Source organism: Silene latifolia, chromosome 7, assembly GCF_048544455.1.
Source record: "Silene latifolia isolate original U9 population chromosome 7, ASM4854445v1, whole genome shotgun sequence".
NCBI lineage: Eukaryota > Viridiplantae > Streptophyta > Magnoliopsida > Caryophyllales > Caryophyllaceae > Silene > Silene latifolia.
The window spans coordinates 121,390,994-121,411,058 of NC_133532.1; the positions used below are offsets into that span (position 1 = coordinate 121,390,994).

At 40.1% G+C, this 20,065-nt stretch overlaps 1 protein-coding gene and 1 non-coding gene across 2 annotated transcripts; one reads left to right on the forward strand and one right to left on the reverse strand.

The window, feature by feature from the left end:
• Positions 1 to 4,346: 4,346 nt before the first annotated feature.
• On the forward strand, positions 4,347 to 4,453 carry LOC141593680 (small nucleolar RNA R71). Its single transcript, XR_012521751.1, has one exon. It is a non-coding gene; the product is annotated as a small nucleolar RNA R71 (small nucleolar RNA).
• A 10,386-nt stretch (positions 4,454 to 14,839) lies between these two features.
• LOC141592838 (uncharacterized) lies at positions 14,840 to 17,841 on the reverse strand. Its single transcript, XM_074413699.1, has 5 exons — positions 17,645 to 17,841; positions 16,998 to 17,247; positions 16,812 to 16,881; positions 16,139 to 16,304; positions 14,840 to 15,170 (listed from the first exon to the last, which is right to left on the reverse strand). The coding sequence occupies exons 2-5, from the start codon at positions 17,149 to 17,151 to the stop codon at positions 15,063 to 15,065; spliced, it is 498 nt and encodes a 165-aa protein (XP_074269800.1). The 5' UTR covers positions 17,152 to 17,247; positions 17,645 to 17,841; the 3' UTR covers positions 14,840 to 15,062.
• Between the last annotated feature and the right edge of the window lie 2,224 nt (positions 17,842 to 20,065).

The window sequence follows — 20,065 nt, forward strand, 5'->3', positions numbered from 1 at the left end:
TAGCTTGTGGGTGGTAGGCAAGACTCCGCCTATGTTGCACCCCATGTTTCTTAAGTAGAGCATCAAGAGTCCTTTCCCGAAAATGAGTTCCACGATCACTAATCACAATTCGTGGAACCCCAAACCTTGGGAATATGATCGTCTCCATAAGTTTGGTCACCGATTTTGCGTCACAAGTCTTTGTTGGTATTGCTTCAACCCATTTGCTCACGTAGTCCACCGCAACAAGGATATACTCATTCCCATTTGATGAGGGGAAAGGGCCTTGATAGTCAATGCCCCATACATCGAATATCTCCACTTCAAGTATGTAGTTCATTGGCATTTCATGCCTCTTTGAAATGTTACCACTTCTTTGGCATTTGTCACACCCCTTGACATAGCTTGCCACATCATGGAATAGAGAAGGCCAATAAAAACCACATTGAAGTACCCTTGCGGCGGTTTTTCGTGAACTACCATGCCCTCCACTTGGCATGTCATGGCAATGAGAGATTATGGGTTTTACCTCTTCATTCGGGATGCATCTTCTAATTATCCCATCCGCACAAGACTTGTAAAGACATGGTTCCTCCCAAAAATATTGCTTAAGATCGTGAAAGAATTTCTTCTTCTTATGGGAGTCATAACCATGTGGGATGACCCCGGATACCAAGTAATTGACATAATCCGCGTACCAAGGGACATCCATCAAAGCAAGTGCGAATAATTGATCATCCGGCAAGGAGTCATCAATTGGCAATCCATCCTTACCCTTGACATGAAGTAGCCGAGAAAGATGATCGGCTACCACATTTTCCACACCCTTCTTGTCTCTAATTTCAATATCAAACTCTTGTAGCAAAAGTATCCACCGAATCAAGCGTGGTTTTGACTCCTTCTTGATTAGCAAGTGCCTCAATGCCGTGTGATCGGTGTGTACAATTACCTTAGAGCCCACCAAGTAAGAACGAAACTTGTTCATGGCATATATGACCGCCAAAAGCTCCTTTTCGGTGGTGGTGTAGTGTGATTGAGCTTCATCCAAGGTTTTGCTTGCATAATATATGGCATGGAGTTTACCATTCTTCTTTTGTCCAAGCACCGCTCCCACCGCTACATCACTAGCATCGCACATCAACTCAAAAGGTTCTCCCCAAGTGGGAGGTTGCATAATTGGAGCGGTGATGAGAGCTTCCTTCAACCTATTGAAAGCATCCAAACACTCATTAGTAAATTCAAACGGCACATCTTTTCCAAGCAACAATGTTAAGGGTCGGGCAGTCAAAGAAAAATCTTTGATAAATCTCCGGTAAAAACCGGCATGCCCAAGAAAACTTCTAACTCCTTTGACATTAGTGGGAGGGGGTAGAGTTTTAATCACTTCTATCTTGGCTTGATCAACTTCCAAGCCTTTACTTGACACTACATGACCCAAAACAACCCCGGATGTCACCATGAAGTGACATTTCTCCCAATTCAAGACTAGACCGCTCTCTTGACATCTTTTCAAGACCTTACCCAAATTAGCTAGACATCCATCAAATGAGGTGCCTAAGACGGAGAAATCGTCCATAAACACCTCCATGATATTCTCAACATATTCGGAAAATATAGCTAGCATGCATCTTTGAAATGTGGCCGGCGCATTGCAAAGCCCAAAGGGCATGCGCCTATAAGCAAAGGTGCCAAACAGGCACGTGAAGGTGGTCTTTTCTTGGTCATTAGGGTGAATCGGGATTTGGAAAAATCCCGAAAACCCATCAAGGTAGCAAAAATGAGAGTGTTGGGCAAGTCTTTCCAACATTTGGTCAAGGAAAGGGAGGGGGAAATGGTCTTTCCTAATTGCCTTGTTGAGGTGTCTATAGTCTATACACATTCTCCACCCGGTTGTGACTCTTGTTGGAATTAGCTCATTCTTGTCATTGGTGACTACCGTGACCCCGCCCTTCTTTGGCACAACATGCACCGGGCTCACCCATGCACTATCGGAGATAGGGTAAATTATGCTTGCATCATAGAGCTTCAACACCTCCTTCCTAACCACTTCATTCATAGCGGGGTTAAGGCGGCGTTGAGGCTCAATGGAAGATGCACTCTCATCCTCCAAGTGAATGCGATGGGTGCAAAAAGAAGGACTAATCCCCTTAATATCATCAATTGAGTACCCAATGACATCCTTGTACTTTCTCACAACATCAAGTAACTTTTGAAGTTCGATGTCATTGAGTGCACTATTGACAATAATAGGGTAAGTGTCATTAGGGCCAAGGAAAGCATGTTTAAGAGTAGAGGGAAGAGGTTTCAACTCCACTTGAGGAGGCGTAGATCTCTCCTCCTTTTTACCATCTCCTCTCAAGCTTTCAAATTCTTTGTCCGGGTCTTCTTCAATTGTTGCTTCCATAGCTAAAGCATACTTCCGGTGTTCCTTGCAATCCTTTACCTTGCCCTCAAGGAACCCTTGCAAACCCCTGTCTTCATCAAATTTCTTCATATCAACCCACTCTTCTACCACATCAATCATATAACAAGACTTTTATTCCGAAGGCTCTTTCATGGCCTTGTTCAAGGAGAATTCAACCTTATCTTCACCCACTTGTAAAGAAAGCTTCCCATTCTTCACATCAATCATGGCACCCCCCGTAGCAAGGCAAGGGCGCCCCAATATGATGGGAATATTTGAGTCCTCGGGGATGTCCATAACATAGAAATCACATGGGAATGCAAGTTTCCCCACCTTGAGTGGGACATCCTCCACAAGACCAATTGGGTATCTTACCGACCTATCCGCAAGTTGGAGAGAAGCCCTTGTTGGTGAAAGCTCATAACCTTTCAATTTATTTAAAATTTTGAGGGGCATAAGACTAATGCTTGCCCCCAAATCACACAAGGCCCTCTCAATATGCACGGTCCCAATCTTACAAGGTATGGAAAAGCTCCCCGGGTCTTCAAGCTTTTGAGGAGCCTCATTCATGAGAATTGCACTACACTCCTTGGATAAGTTCACCGTAGTTGTCGGGCTCAAGGAGTTTTTGTTTGATATGAGCTCCTTCAAGAACTTTCCATAGCTTGGAATCTCCTTTACGGCATCAATGAAAGGCATGGTAATGTTGATACCCTTCAACATGTCCATGAACTTTCCATACTTTTGTTCAAGTTTGGCTCTTGCCAACCTTTGTGGAAAAGGAATCGGCGGCACATAAGTTCTTATAACTTGTTGTTGAGGCTCTTCAACCACCCTAGTCGGTTCATCAATCACTCTTGGAGTTTCCACAACAACTTCTACAAGCTCATCTTCTCCCTCCTTTTCCTCAATTACCTTAGGAGGTTCAACCACAATTTGAGATTCAACGACATCACCCGATCTACTACTCTTCCTCTTCTTGACAAATTCCCGGTCTTCCAAATCTCTACCACTCCTCAAGTGGATTGCATTCATGGTTTTTGGATTTTCCTCGGTTTTCCCCGGGAATTTCCCTTGGGAGGCTTGTAGTTGGCTCATTTGGGTAGCCAATTGGGAGATTTGGTTGTCCGTCATCCGTTGAGAAGCTTGCATTTGGGTTCTAAGTTGGTTGATGGATGTGGTTGTCTCTTCTTGTTTTTGAGTGGTATGGTTGATGAATTGCGTTTGAGATGTCATCATTTGTTCCATCATGAGTTCCATGTTTGACTTTGGTTGGGTGGGTTGTTGGAATGGTTGGAAATTTTGTTGGAAAGGTTGGGAGGTTGGTGGGTTAAGTGGTTGAAATTGTTGTCTTGGTTGGAAGGTTCTTCCTTGGAAACCCGGTGGAACTTGATTGAATGTTGTGTTTTGTTTTTGAGTTTGAAAGTTTGGTTGTTGTGACTTTTGTTGGAAGGTTGGGTTTTGGACATTTTGAGAGCCATAGGAGAAGTTTGGGTGGGCTCTCATTTCGGGGTGATATTGGTTGTTGTTAAATGCTTGCTTGGCCGGACTAGACTCCCATATCCCGTTCACTTGCTCCATACAATTGCCATCTCCAACAACCAAAGGGCACTCATTGGGTGGGTGTCCTTGGTCTCCACAAAGCTCACAATTATAGACTTGGTTCCTCATAGAAGAATTGCTATATGTTTTGCTTGAGCTCATCAAAGCAACTTGTTGCTTAAGCTCTTCTATCATCTCTTTTACCTCCACATTGTTGGCCGATTCGACCGTTGACTTCCCTTTCCTCTTGTGCCTATCATTGTTCCAATGAAAGGTACGAGAAGCCATTTCTTCAATAAGCTCTTTCGCCGTCTTGTGATCTATCTTATCCAAAGCTCCCTTCCCCGAGCCGGAATCAAGGTTCATCTTCATCTCATTGTTTAACCCTTCATAGAAATTGTTGATGAGTTCATCATCCCCAATACCGTGGTGAGGACATAGCCTTTGGAGGCCCTTGTACCTCTCCCATGCTTCATAAAGGGTCTCATCTTCTTGTTGGGTGAAGCCTTGGAGCTCACTCTTGATTCTTGCGGTTCGTTGGGGTGGGAAATACTTGTTTAGGAAAGCCTTAGAGACATCGTCCCAAGTCCGAAGAGAGTCGGGTTCACAACTTTTAAGTCACTCCTTGGCACTTCCACTCAAGGAGTAAGGGAAAAGCCTAAGGCGTACGGCATCCTCCGTCACTCCATTGGCCTTGAACATGTCACAACTATCCAAGAACTCGTTGAGATGCTCGTTGGGGTTTTCAGTGGCTCCCCCTCCGAATTGGTTCCCTTGGACAAGTTGTAGCAAGGTGGCTTTCACATCAAAATTGTTGGCTTGAATGGGTGGCTTGACGATACTCGGATTCACCATCTTTTTCGGAGCCAAGTTATCTCTCATAGGAACCGCGGCCATTGTTACTTCCGTTTCCGGTGTTGCAAAAGGATTTTCGAAAGTTTCAAAGGCCCGTGGTTCTTCTCGAAGGTCCTCAATTACTAAATTTTCTTGAGGAATTGGTGTTTCTATAAGCCCTCTTCTACGGAGTGAATTTAGTCTTCTCGCGATTGCTTCGATCTCGTGGTCAATCGGACGAATTGGTTGACCTCTTCGAGCTCTCCTAACCATGCAAAAAGTCCTACACACTTAAGAGAAGGATTAGTAACAAAGGACTTAGTCTAAACAAGAACGAAAACAATTAATATCTAGCCAAACTCCCCGGCAACGACGCCAAAAACTTGATGGTATCAAGCTATACCTCGCAAGTGCACGATTTTATCGTTGTACACTATTAAGGGTCGATCCCACAAGGAGTTGAAAAGATTACTAATTGTTCTAATCCTAATATTTAGCTAAGTCGGCAATAAGGAGAAAAGGTTATACTAGAACTACCAACAACAAGAGAGGACAAACTAAATAAGAAATAGGTGAATGAGCAAGATAAAATGAAAGGTTGTAAATCAAATAGATTAAAAACCTAAGACTCGGTTCTTCCCAAACAATTCGTAACTCCACACAATTAAATCTCTAGGCTAATCATAAGGGTAGCAAGGTGAGGAGGTGACGACTCTAATTCGCCTAAGACCCCCCTCTCGGGTTCGAAATAGGACACTAGTACTACCCACCAACCCCCCTCTCGGGTTCGAAGGTCGGAATCCCTAACTCAATACTCGACTACCTCAAAAACATGCATTTTCCCAAGGTAGTCCAATATTTGCTAAGGTCATTAAGCCCCATCAATTTCCGGGTCATCCCACTCCCTCTCTCGAGGGTCGATTTCAAACGCTAGTTTAGAGGTGTCCTACCCCGGTTCTCCCTTTCGGTCTCAACCAAGGTTAACAATAGGGTCAAGTCCCGGATATCCAAATCACAACCTAACCAACTCTCGTTGGTGGACAAGGGTTATAAATCGACACTACCCAAAATCAACCCATAAACCAAATCAATCCTCCAAACTACCCTCACCAATTTCCCCAAATAATTAGCCTTTATAAGATTCAATTAGTGAAATTACTCATGTTGGGTCAAACCGAGCCCTAGTGGAAGACTACTCACTAATCATGGTCCTAATTGCAAAATAAACAATAAAGATGGAAACTTTGGTCATAAACATGGTGAGAAGATAAATCTTACTACTAAACATGCAACAATCCAACAATAGTTGTAAAGGAAGATAATTTAATCTAATAACAAGGTTGGTTAAACTAAAAGACACAATCTTTAACCCAATCAACTCAAAGATTAAGTCTTTGAGGACAACTATCAAAAGATGAACAAATGAAAGAGAAACAAAGGAAAAATGAACAATGAAAAGATGAACAATGATGAAAACAACAACAACAACAATTTCAACATGAACAATCAAACAAACATGAAGGAAGAACAAAATGTAAACAAATGAAAATAGGGAGAGAATTAATACCAACTCAATAGCAAAAGAGGAATTTGGATAGAAATAATAAAGAAGGAGAACCTTCAATCTTCTTACAAACCCAAATTCAATTACTAATTAATTGAAGAACTTCTCTAATTAAGGAAAGATTAATAAAGAGATTAACAAAGTTTTAAACTTGAAAGGGGAAATATTCTGGATCTAGGGTTGTGTGTACAAAAGGGTTTAAGAGGGGGTATTTATAGGCTTGTACAAGATTAGGAAGAAAAGAGGAAGAAAAGAGAGAAAAGCCCAAATCTCGTTGCTTTTTGCGTTTTGCACCGCACCGGCTGGGTCTCAACCGGCAAAACCGTGCAAAGAATTAAAATATCCGCATCTGTGTTTTGCTTGGTGGACCGGCCGCCCTGGCCTGAAAAAACACCTTCTTCAGGACTTCTTCTTCTATGTTGGAGTGTGCAATGCCGGTTGACCATTCTGCCGGTGCTCTACCCGGCGAGAGGTCAAGCTTCCTTTTTCTCTAAATCTTCAATTTAACTCCTCTTGTTGTGTTCTACCGGTGGGCCGGCTGCCGGCCTGCCGGCAAAACACAGCACTCAGCTTTTTTCCTTCAACTTCTTTGGCATGTCTGGGGTGTGTTCTGCCGGTGGGCCGGCTGCCGGCCTGCCGTCAAAACACACTGTCTTGAGCATTTCTTCACCTCTTCTTCATGTAAAGGCAATGGAATGCCTTCCTTGCCCCAATTCCTCTATACTCGGGTCGGTTCCTGCAAAAGGATACACAAGATAACAAGTACGGGGATTGGGCACAAAATGCAAGGAAAAGCAACCGAAACCGACTCGATACGAGTCGGTTTGCATAAAAGAAAGAGGGGAATTAGAAGTAAATTAATCGTATATCAGCAGGGGAAATGGGTCTTTTGGGCAGACTTTATTCAGATCGGTGTAGTCCACACAGACTCTCCACTTGCCATTTTTCTTTTGGACAACTACTACATTGGCAAGCCAGTCGGGGTACATCACTTCCCTGATCATTCCCATGTCCAATAGCTTGTCAACTTCTTGATTGATGATTTCATTTCTTTCTGCAAAGAAATTTTCTCCTTTTTTTCTTTGTGACAGGGCTTAAACGATTTGTCATTATTTAACTTATGAGTTATAATATCAAAGATCTATAACAAATCATTTCAAAATGTGACCAAGCAAAACAAGACATTTTAGTTTTGAGAAAGTCGACTGCATTAGGCCTGACGAGTCAAAAAGTGCGTCGATCCTACAAGTACCTTCCTGTCAGGGAATTCTGGATCCAAAATGACTTCTCTTGTTTCCAATTGTGATTGGGCTATATATTCTTTCCTGACAGAGGACTTTAGTTGCTATGCGAGGGACTTACCTGACTTTGAAGGTTTCAAAGCCTAAGTGTAACATTCCCCGGGTCGTTCTCTCCCCGATGGTGGTTATCCCCCCATTCAGTTGGTATCTTTACGCATTGATGATATGTTGACGGGATTGCTTTGACGTTGTGGATCCAAGGTCTGCCCAGGATTACGTTGTATGAGGATAGGCAATCCATTACTCCAAATCTTTCATAGGAAGCTACGCCTTCTACATAGGTTGGCAAGCTAATCTCTCCCAGGGTGTTCTTTGTTTCTCCGCTGAATCCGACCAGGACACTGGATTTCTTGATAATTTTCTCTTCATCTATTTTCATGGCTTTGAGGACGTCCAGCATCACCAAGTTGATTGAACTGCCTCCGTCTATCAGGATTCTTGATACCTTAGCTGTGCCAATTTGCATGGTTATTACCAGGCTATCATTGAGTAGGTCTGGTACTCCCTGCAAGTCTGAGTCATCAAAAGTAACAGCAGGTAATAGTTTAGATTAGAAGGGGGTTGAAGTTTAGACTCCCTGGCGATTCTTTTAGCGGCCGAGCTGGTCAAGCCACAGATTTCTGAGCCTCCGTTTATGAACTTGACTTCATAGATGGGGGGAGGAGGAGGAGGATCCCTGTTGTTTCCTGGATCTCTCTTGCCCGGTCCTTTGTCTTTGCCCTTGGGTTGCTGGATTAAATCTTTCAGATAGCCTTTCTTTAGGAGGTAAGCCACTTGTTTCTTGAGCTGAATGCACTCTTCTGTGGTGTGTCCGATGTCCTGGTGAAAGTCACACCATCTTGTTGGATCTTTCCTGGGGTTGTCGATTTCTTGGGCCATCTAACCGTGTCTCCCGGCTTTCCAGGCGTTTGATCAATCTGCGATTTATAGAAAAGTTATATTCAGGAATAGTTGGTAGGCTAGAAAGGTTATCTTTGTGTTCTGTGCCACATTGACTTCGATCGTTCGGTCCGGAATAGGTCTTGATCTGTGGTTGTTTCCTTTCTGGTAGGAGCTCTTCCTGTTAGTGTGGCTATAGCTTTGCTTTCCTCCTGGATAAGTTTGTTCGAAGTTGAGATCTTCTTCCAATCGACATGCTCCAAGGCGATGGACTGAACAAGGCAAAGGTTGGACATGCCTTTTTGGTTAGATCTGCATAGATGTCACCGTCAAGCAAAACTCCTTGCCTGAAAACTTCTCTTCTTTGTTTCTTCGTCGCACCTGGGAATGACCACTTTTTCTTTGACAAATCTGGCCAGGAATTCTTTGAGGGACTCTTCGAAGTCGTTTTTTACCACCCGAACAAGTTCTTTGGGTCTCTTAGGCATGTCTCTGCTTTGCTTGCAAATCTTTTGATCAAGGCATTGACCAAGTCTGCAAAGTTCTTGATACTTCCATTTGGGAGGTTGATGAACCACTACAATGCTGCTCCAGTCAGGGTAGTATCAAAGCCTTTACACATGCAAACCTGCCTGAGTTCATTGGGTATTGAGACGGCTAACATCTGGTTTTTTGAATCAGAGGTCCCATCATAGGTTCTCATAGATGGGACGGTAAATTTCTTGGGGAGATCAATCTTTGCAATTTCATCTGCAAAGGGTGAGTCATCAAAGCTATCAACTTCCACCTCAGCTACAGGATCTGGCACTCCGGGTATATTTTCTATCTTGTTGTGGAGTTTCTGGATTTCCTGAAGCATAGCCATCATTATTGCTACCTCAGTCTTGTTTGTTTCTTTGTCAGGAATAACTTGCGGGCCAGAGGAGGTATCTTTCTCCGGAGTTCCAAAACTGGAGAAGTCAATTTGCTTGATGATGGATGAGAATGGGGTTCATGGCTCGAATCTGGTTTTGGAGCCTGAAGCCTGACTTTCCAACTTCTTTCTCAGGCTAGACTCTGATTCCTTAAGCCTAGTGATCTCGGCCTCTGCTTGAGCTGCTTTTTCTTGAATTGTTTCCAGTTATTTGTTTTTAGCCAAGGCAGCGGCCAATTGTTGCTCTGGGGTAAGTTCTACCATTTTTGTGTGTGAATACTAAATGGAAAATGATAAAAGAAAAGATTTTTTTTATTAGTGAACTAGATGCCCCACGGTGGGCGTCAATTGTTTTAGCAGGATTTTCCCTGTAAGGATCCGGCCTGATGATTAAGTAGCGTAGGTATCTAGTTCCAATATTTGAGACAAAAATATAAGTTAATGAATGAAAAAAATGAAGAATGAATAATATTGTTTATATTCCTTGGATAAATTGAACAATAATATGGGAATAAGAGATTGAATACACGGTAAGATAATTGATAAATTATATGTATCTGATATGTTTTCGTTGTCCCCTCTACAAGTATTCCTCCATGCTATTTATAACCTTTCTATCTAACGTTATGCTCCATCCAACGTTCATTTTGGTTGTTGGAATCGTTTCCTGATTAATAGGGCACATTCCCTATTAATCTGGTTGACCTGTTCTTCCTCAACAACTTCCTATTCTTCTCCTTTTGCACGTTGTGATTTATGGGAGTAGCATATTCTTGTGCTTTGACTTGGTCTTCCGTGAGAATAGGACATATGCATCACTGTCCTACCTGTCTGCTGATTAATTCATCCTGCTGGAGAGTTCCATCAGGCTACTTTATGCTCGTTATCAGGTCTTTCCTCCTGGGTCTGATAGCTTGCTTATCCTCTGGTGTTCTTTGCCTGTAAAACAATAATTGTATTTGCCTGGACTTTGGTTGCCCCAATCAGCCTAATTGTGCCAGGCTAGCCTGAAGTCAGACCAGGCTAATTTGGGCCTAACACGAAGATAGACACAGCATGATAGTTATGAAATCGAAATTAATGGCATGGAATAAACACTAAATATTTCGTAATGAATTAGTATCCATCATATGCACGCACCAGTGCACCAGTGAACTACTGTATAGCAATATTCAATAAGCACACCATTAACACTACAAAGGTTAAAATAATAATGCATACAAAGGCCTAAACTGATAAGGTAGCTGATTATATAAAAAAATATTTGGCAAACTAACTGAATAATCTTTGAGGACAATACCACCACTTTTTCAATTACGTAAATATGTGAATTATGCTAATATTGTCAAACTCTTTGGAGTATTGAAACGCAATTTAAAAGAAGAGTAAGTAAAATAGTATAAAAACACCAAAGAAATTGTAGTTTGGAGACTAACCCGATCTCGGTGCTCCCTTCGGTTGAAGATCCTAAAATTGATCCTCGTATTTGAATCTTCATATTATGTCCTACAATACCGAAGAAGATTATTGATATGCATACATCCCATAAGCAGATAAAATAAAGGAGTATATTAAAGTAGATAATATATCGTTTGAAGCTAAATAAACGGAATTCATACCATATCATGAGGGCTAAGGCCATGACAATACCTTCATACGTAATGAGATTAGCATTATTGTATGAGTTCGTATTACGGGCTGCAAAAAGAAAAGAAAAAACAAAGAAAGAAATCAGCAATCATTATCGTAATACTAAGAACAAATAAAAAAAACTTTCGTAGAAAAACAATATATGAAGTCAAATGGTTTATGGCATGGAGTATATATAACATTTGGAGGTAGGTGTTATCAAATATATTTGAGTCATATTAGACTTCTTTTTGTTCGATAATTCCTACAGACTCTATCTTTTAATTTGATTTGAGTTGTTTAGATTTAAATTATTTGTTATTGTATATCCTTTATTATACGTAATTTGTAAATCTTGAAGTCTCTATAATCGCTCGGAAAAAGCTTCCTTTTGTTCGATAATTCCTACAAACTCTATCTTTTAATTTGATTTGAGTTGTTTAGATTTAAATTATCGGTATTGCTTTTTCACATACGGATTTTATTCTTTCACATACGTCATTTACAATTTTACCCTTGTCATTTTTTCACCCACTCACCCAATTGTATTTTTCCCCCTTCCCTCATATCCGTTCACTACCAAATCACCAATACCACCTCCATTCACCATCTCCGGTCAGTCCATTTGCCGACAAACCTAATTCCGGCCGACCTCTGCCTTTATTCAATTAATAATAAATAAAAAATAATTATTATTCACAAAGAACAAACTATTGTGATTATAGATGGAAAAAAAAAAAGAAAAAAAAAAAGCAAATACTGTAGACCACCCGGCCACCACCACCCGACCACCTGACTTATCCCAGCGTCAGCCGACCACCGTCGTCCCCAGCCTATCATCGTCGTCCCCAGCCGACCGCGCACATCCCCCTGCAATCGCCCTTCTGCCTCATCTCCCCTCTCCCGCACTCCCCCGACCACCATACTGTCCCTGCTTCGACTAACACCCAACAACCAAACCACCATGCCTTTCTCCATCAATCTAATTGAAGGATTTAAAGAATTATAAACCCTAATTTTAGGACAAAATAATTGATAAACAAGTTTTTAATACTCCCAACTGTTAAACAAATTAATTACTTCCCTACTTGAAGAACTTGAAGAATTGTAATTGTAATCGATTATTCTAAGTTTTAGAACAATTAGAATTGGTTAATTTTGTAGGTAATTACTTCCCTACTCGAAGAACTTGAAGAATTGTAATTGTAATCGATTATTCTAAGTTTTAGAACAATTAGAATTGGTTAATTTTGTAGGTAAAAGGTGTATATGAAATCTAATTTGTTTAGATGTAGAGATTTAGCAAAAGGGTATAGTATGGAAACTTTATGAAAAAGTGTATGTGAAAAAGCAATACCCTAAATTATTTGTTATTGTATATCCTTTATTATACGTATTTTGTAAATCTTGGAGTCTGATTTGAGTTGTTTAGATTTAAATTATTTGTTATTGTATATCCTTTATTATACGTATTTTGTAAATCCTGGAGTCTCTATAATCGCTCATAAAAAGCTTCCTTTAATAATATAGATAGATATTGATTCCATTCTAGGGTGTCTCAGTAAATTGTTGTCCTTTCTATTTCAGGATTACATTTGATGAGCAATTTGATCTTTCACCTTCAATTTGGTCCACTTATCATCTTATAATTGACTCTCTCCTCATTCATTGTTCTTTGTGCCAAAGCCATAGGATAACAATTAACCTGGACAACGGAGGGAGTAGTATATTTGAAGTTGACAATTATATATTTATACCTCTTTACCCGCTTTACCTTACCCCTTTACCACTACCTTTTGGTAATACTTGCATGATATTTCTATCAATAAATCATGAATTTTGAGATTTTATCGATATTGTACTGCTTAAATAATTATGTACATAATGAGCTTATTTGTAACTATTTGGAATTATTTCTCAATGAGCCACTTAAGTTATATTGTGTCGAGATTGTATTCTAGGTATCACTTTTTGTGATAGTTGAGTTTAGTCGGATAATTAATATCAACGTTTCGGAAAAAACAATATCACATCTAGTCTAGAGTAAAAAGCCTCGACAAATTATATGAGGCTCAGAGAAAAAAGAAGGAGAAAAAATAAACAAAGAATAGTAAAGGAGCCTCATAAATTAAAATACAGCGAAAATAAATTGTGAATCGTAAATGCACTATTGCGTCATTGCGTGAATGCGTGGTCAATTGCGTATATCAAGTATGTTGGACCTTGGGGTTCGAAAAAAATAATACAGTAAGATATGTTGTTGAAGATTCATTCAAGCGTTTGGCACTTCAACATAAACTGTGATTCAAATATGTTGTTGAAGATTTAAAAAATGTTGTGATTCAAATATGTTGTTGAAGATTCATAAACATGACACTTCAACATAAACTGTGATTCAACATAAACGCTTAAGATCCATATTGACAAACTCATTAAATTCTAACGGGTCTCTCTCAAATATGATCTAACCGTAAAGTACGATTTAAAGATGGCCTTAAAATTAATATGATTAAACTCGAATAACCAATCTAGATATAACTCTACTTGAAATGATCTAAAAGTAGTTATTTGAAATACCTTATTCGTTCGGATGAATTGTTTACATTTTCCTTTTAGAGTGTCTAGTCATTTTTTCACGTTTCTATTTCTGGTATTCACCTTCCTATGCGAAGTTCTATAAAGTACTTCTTTATTCGTTTGCATTGACATTGACTTCAAAACCAAAAGTAAACGATTTATTGTGATGGAGAGAGTGGTATCTTTCAAACCACATTCTAACCCAAAGTGAACTTTTTGACCTAACCTAAAAGTTAGGACACGGACACGTGACACGGCATCCCATGAAATTTAGGGCACGGGACACGTTATATAAATTTAATAAAATATATATTTTATAGTTATAAACATTCGATTTTATTTTTATAAAAGTATTTGATATTAAATTTAAATAAGTAAAGGTTATCCATGATTATAACTCATTTTCATTTTCCATCAAAACCCATCTTCTAATCAAGCTATTTCAACAGCTCATTTCCCGTCTAAAGAACATCATTCACCCCAAATGATGTCCAAATGTTATGGACACGCGTCGGACACGGCCCAAATACCATGGACACGTGCCCAAATAAATGTTGAAAGTTAGACGCGGCTTTATAGGCGTCCGACACGTTTTGGCATGTGTCCGAAGAGTGTCGGTGTCCGACACGGGACGGCGGCTTAAGAGAAGTGTTCGTGCTACCTAGTAGTTAACTAAAGATGTGATTCAAATGATCCATTTGCCAAAGTCTAAGCGCAAGATTGATGGCTTTGCTCATTAATCTATCTTGGGTTGGGGTAATTGATTGATGTGAGATGGTCGTTGAATTGATTCAAAAATCATTTCTTCTTGTCTAAATTAAATTCATTGGTGAAAGGTAAAAATTCAAAAACGTTTACGAGTTTTTACTTGGTAGAAAATTTGTACTCGGATATAAAATTTATGAATGCTTTACTGCGGAGTATCTTTTACTTTCATAAAAAAAAAATCTCGTTATCAAGGGTAAGACCATAATTAAAGCAGCTTAATCAGATTCAAATATGTTGTTGAAGATTCCTTCAAGCGTTTGGCACTTCAACATGGATACTGACAAGTTTCAAAATCAAGTCCAATAGTTGAATACCACCACCATTTCAATAACTTCACCGTCTAAAAGATGTCTTGGCCTAGTGGTTAAGACGGAGGTATTGTGGATAATAGGTCCCAGGTTCGAATCCCCCCTCCCCTCTATTGTAATGCGACTGAGTGCGCGCTTCCATTGACCCAAAAAAAACAAGTTAGCAACCGCAACTAGTGTTTCACATTGATGATCGCTCACTACATACTGCATAATGAAACAGCAACTAAACTGTGATAAGTAAACCTTAAGCCAATATCTAACCTCATGGTCTTAGGCACAACTACAATACTAACTGCTGTCAAAATTGTGGAGTTCAACAGAAATGCACAAAAGGTGGCAATTGTTTTCAACGCTTGCCTACTCAAAACCGTGAAAGCCGTTCTTTAGGAACTTGTGATTCCACTTTACCTATTCGCTGAGGCGGCCACAGAATGTGTGTGACTCTACCTTGGGCTAAACCCAGGGGAACCTGCAAGAGAAATGTAAATTTTACTCGAGACAATCTTAGAAAAAACATAGAAAGATCATTCAATACCGAAAATTTTAGTTTGATTAGGGTAATCCTGATTATCTATCGAGATAAACTGACATCCACTGTAAATGAGAACAATATTCTTGAAGGTTCTCACTGTTGGGGTTCAAGGGCTGGGGAGCACAACTGATCGTCAGAAAAGGGAAGGGAAAAATATTAAAACTCTACTAGAGAGCAGATTTATTACATGAGACTATGAGAGTATGAGACTGCCTCAAAAGAAGAATTGCCCAAAAATATTAGGGTTTGTTTAGTACTCCTATTTACTTATTATTCAGACATCATGATATATTTTATAATCATAACTAACATATTTTATAATCTGTGAAGAAAATAATATCAGAAGAATCATCGCCTTATCTGCACATCATGGGTTTTGGCAGGCTGATGCATAAAAGCACAAATCTTAGCTCGGTACTTGTAGTTGTAGATCTCTCATTTGCATAAAATAGTTGGTGGTTCAACAATTATGTCAATGTCCTTATATGTATGATGATAAAAACAGCAACTCCATGGGAACGTCAGGATTTCTACTAGGTTCAAGCATTCAGAGCCCCACAACATTGGGGAACATCTCAAATTGGTCACAACATATGCCTTAAATGGCCCAAACACTAATATATACGAGTAGTTCTCAGAAAATTTTCTGCCGTTTGAAAAAGAGATGGAAATGTTAGAATGAACAGAATGGCTTCGTGACCATGTATCAGGCCATATATATTACTTCCAGGCCACATTAGGCTATTACAACTACACCACCAATGAAGCTTTAATCCTAAAGTTGTAATATATAACCATCAATGAGAAGTGGGTAAACAAAGAAGTAGAATGATGGAATATAAGCGTATACGAAGCAAAATAATAAAGCACCGAGTAACAATAAACTAGAATCAGAGAATACATACTGGACCAAAATATCTTGAATCCATACTGGCTGCTGAATTGTCTCCCTCCACCCAACAATGGCCAGCAGGAATCTTCACTGTATCATGCATATCAGGCAGTTTGAGCCAATCACCAGGCAAAGCAATGATCCTCTTCACATTTTTCTCCTTGTGGTTAGTTGGAGACCTATAATAGGGTTTCCACGAAAGAAAGTGTTACAATTTAGCAAAGCATTGGATGGAACAAGATATCACAGTTGAAACTATGTTCCTTCAACACCTCACTTTGACAATGTTGGTGTTGACTGTTGAAACAACACGACAATACAATACATGAACAATAACACCAGATAGTTGTGTGCAACTCTCAGACTTGCATCCACTGTAACATAGATTTGAACATGATCAAGAGAGTTGGAGCCCAAATCATTTGATATTTTAGTTGATGAACTTGCAATCTTGCTCTTCGTAATAATTAGCAAAACAGATGAAACAATCAGCATTCCAAAGTTGTACACTTAACAACCCCCTCCCCCCAAACAAATCCTAATTATTTACAAATTACTTTTAAATTAGGTTGCATGAGAAACTTTTTGCTACAACTCTAACCAGGTTGTAGGGGTCGCGCCATAACAATATCAGCATCTCTTGATATTTTCCAACAACAAATACAAAAGTCATACAAGAAACTCACGAGAGAACTATCACATCACCGTGAGAAAAGCTATATCTCCGAAGGCAAATCTTTTCAACTAAAACATAATCTGCAGAATAGAAATAAAAGAAGAGGGTAAATCATCCTTGGCTGGAAGAGTGGAAGGCAAAACTATTTCTTATAATCACAGCATTCATGATTCATCGTCATACCATAGCACCTTACCAGTGAAGCTACTATTTGAAGGATTCAATGTTGGAGACATGGAATATCCACGAATGTGAGTGACACGCCCAAAACGGTCAGAAACAGCCAAGCCTACAAGGCCAGCAGTAAAACATTTCTTGGCAACATCCCATAAAAATCTAGGATAAGCCATGTTTGAAACCCAATACTCATCAGCAATGTCAAATAATTTGCTTCACTTCCAACAACCGCAACCACCCTTTAGTAAGGAGTATATAAAACCAAAGACCTGGGATTCATAGGACGCCATAACGGGTTAATTTTTGTTTCGCATCAAAGTAAATACTCCCTCCAGCATAACTGGAATTGCAACATTTCATTAAAAATACTACTCACAAATATTCAACTAATGTTGCAATTCCAGTGAACATAGGTTATACGCTGCTTATTATCAAATTGTAGTTGGCAGATTGACCAAATCATCAAACATAAACAATCTTCTAAACAAAAAGGCCGAGATTAAAACTGCAAAAGTAACTAGCATTTCTTCAATCATTCATAATCATTTATAATTATGATGCTACTCACAAATATTCAACTAATGTATACATACAGCAACAATAATACACAAACCAAATAAATCTAAAGCTACAAAAAATGATGGAAAAAATGACAAGTTGAATAACCGTTTTGAAGACGAGGTGAGGGGGAATGTTAGATCGGTGGCGAGCAGGGGCGAGAGCGCGGTATTAGGCTAATAGGGTAATTGACGGAGATGGTTGAATCGGAATAGAGGGACGGAGATGGTGGATGCGCAACTGTTAGGGTGCAAACCCTTATCCCGGTAGAATAAAGATGGAAGATTATCTTTATAAGTGTCTACAAAATATAATAGTACGAGGAATAAAACGCTTTTTAAAAACCGAAATAGAATGAATGAACCAGGTAAAAAAAGTGTAATAAAGGAGAGAGGAATACATAATTTAAATTCTTTAAATTAAATAAAGAAATACTAAATATGTCAAAAAAATATCAAATACTAAAAATCCACATGTATCCTTTCCTTCCATTGTGCTCTATCCCTTTTCTGTTCTCCAAGTCTCCAGCCTCCTAACTGGTGCGTCCATAGGTCTCCTTCTCACATGGCCAAACCATCTTAGACGGTTTTCCATTATCTTGTCCTCTATTGGCACCACTTTTACTTTTTCCTTAATCACCTCATTCCTTAACCGATCTTTCCTTGTATGTCCGCACATCCATCTCAATATGCGCATCTCCGCCACACTCATCTTTTGAATGTGGCAATGCTTCACGGCCCAACATTCGGAGCCGTAAAGTAAGGCATGCCTAATTGTCGTGCGATAAAATTTTCCCTTTAATCTTTGGGGCATATCTTTATCGCATAGAAATCCTGAAGCACTCTTCCATTTCAACCATCCCGCTTTAATTCTGTGAGCCACATCTCCGTCTAACTCCCCATCTTTTTGAATAATAGATCCTAGATATCTGAAAAAATCCGAACCCTCAACATTCCCATCGAAAATAATATTCCCCGCCTCTGTCGATCTCAACCCCGCCACCGCCACCTTAGTGAACTGACACCTCAAATACTCAGTCTTACTCCTGCTCAGCCTCAACCCACAAGTCTCTAAAGTCTGTCTCCACAATTCCAACTTTCTCTCCACCTTCTCTTTTGTCTCATCAATCAACACAATATCATCAGCAAACATCATACACCAAGGGATGTCATCCTGAATATCCCTTGTCAACTCATCCATAATTATAGCAAAGAGAAAAGGACTAAGTGCGGAACCTTGATGCACCCCGATGATAATAGAAAATTCTTCCGTTCTCCCAACATTAGTGCGAACACTTGCACTAGCCCTCTCATACATGTCCTTTATGAGGTCAATATATTTTCGCGACACCCCCTTTCTCGCCAAAGCCCACCAAAGTACTTTGGTAATAGAGGTAGTCATGGTCTATGATAACACCAAAACAGATACGGGCGCGAAACGGACACGGAAAACGATACTGCAATTTTTTTAGGACACGACAAAAAAAAAATCAATATACATATTAAAATCAAGGGAATTTGAAGCCCTTCATAACCAACATCTAAATCCGGCACAAATTGTTCTCTCATGGCGCTCTTCAGACCCGACCACGGTATAGCACCAACCCCTTCATCCCTGTAGTAAGCTCCGGCATCTTCTTTCACATTCTGTCACCACACTGCAGCCTCATCTCTCAGGTAGTACACTACCTGCTCAACAACTAACTCCGACGGACACTTAACAACCTCTAGAAGACTCTCCATCTCACGGTGCCAGTTGTCAAGCAGCTTAGGTTCTCCGGTGCCCTCCTAAGTAGATGGGTTGAAGCGGACGATGATAGTGCTCAGGTGGGTAGCATCCACCGGTTGCTCCGCCCCCTTACCCACATTCTTAAGAGCCTCAAGGAGAGCATCCTGCTGCTCGATCATACGGGCTACCTCCTCGGTGGTCATCTCAGTTGCCTGGATATACGCGGCTTACCTCTTTGGCGGCATTTTGAGCTGATAAGAAGCAAGGAAACGTAAGCTGAAAGCATACGGCTCAAAATAAACATGACCCTCCGCCAAATAAGCACTCGGCCGAGTATGGTGAGATACTCGGTCGAGTATGGACTACTCGGTCGAGTACTACTATAACTCGAATGAGTGTTCCACTCTAGTAGCCAACGACAAAAACAGAGAAAACATACCCGGTCGAGTATGGGTGATACTCGGTCGAGTATGCCTCACTCGGCCGAGTATGCTCTAGTACTCAGTCGAGCGGTCACAACCAGAAGCTACTGCTTCGCACACCCCAAACAGCACTCGGTCGAGTGCTTGGTTACTCGGCCGAGTACCCCCTACTCGGTCGAGTACCTGCCCTGCTCGGCCGAGTCATGCCAAAATGAGCTGAAACTATCATAAACTTACATAAACATGCTTTTCTACCGAGATATATAGGATATACCACTACCCAATTAAAAGCCACAAAGTTAACATTGGACACTTACTGAGGTACTTGCATCTTGAATCAAATGTTTAGCATCCGTCTCAAGTACCGAAATGCCATGGT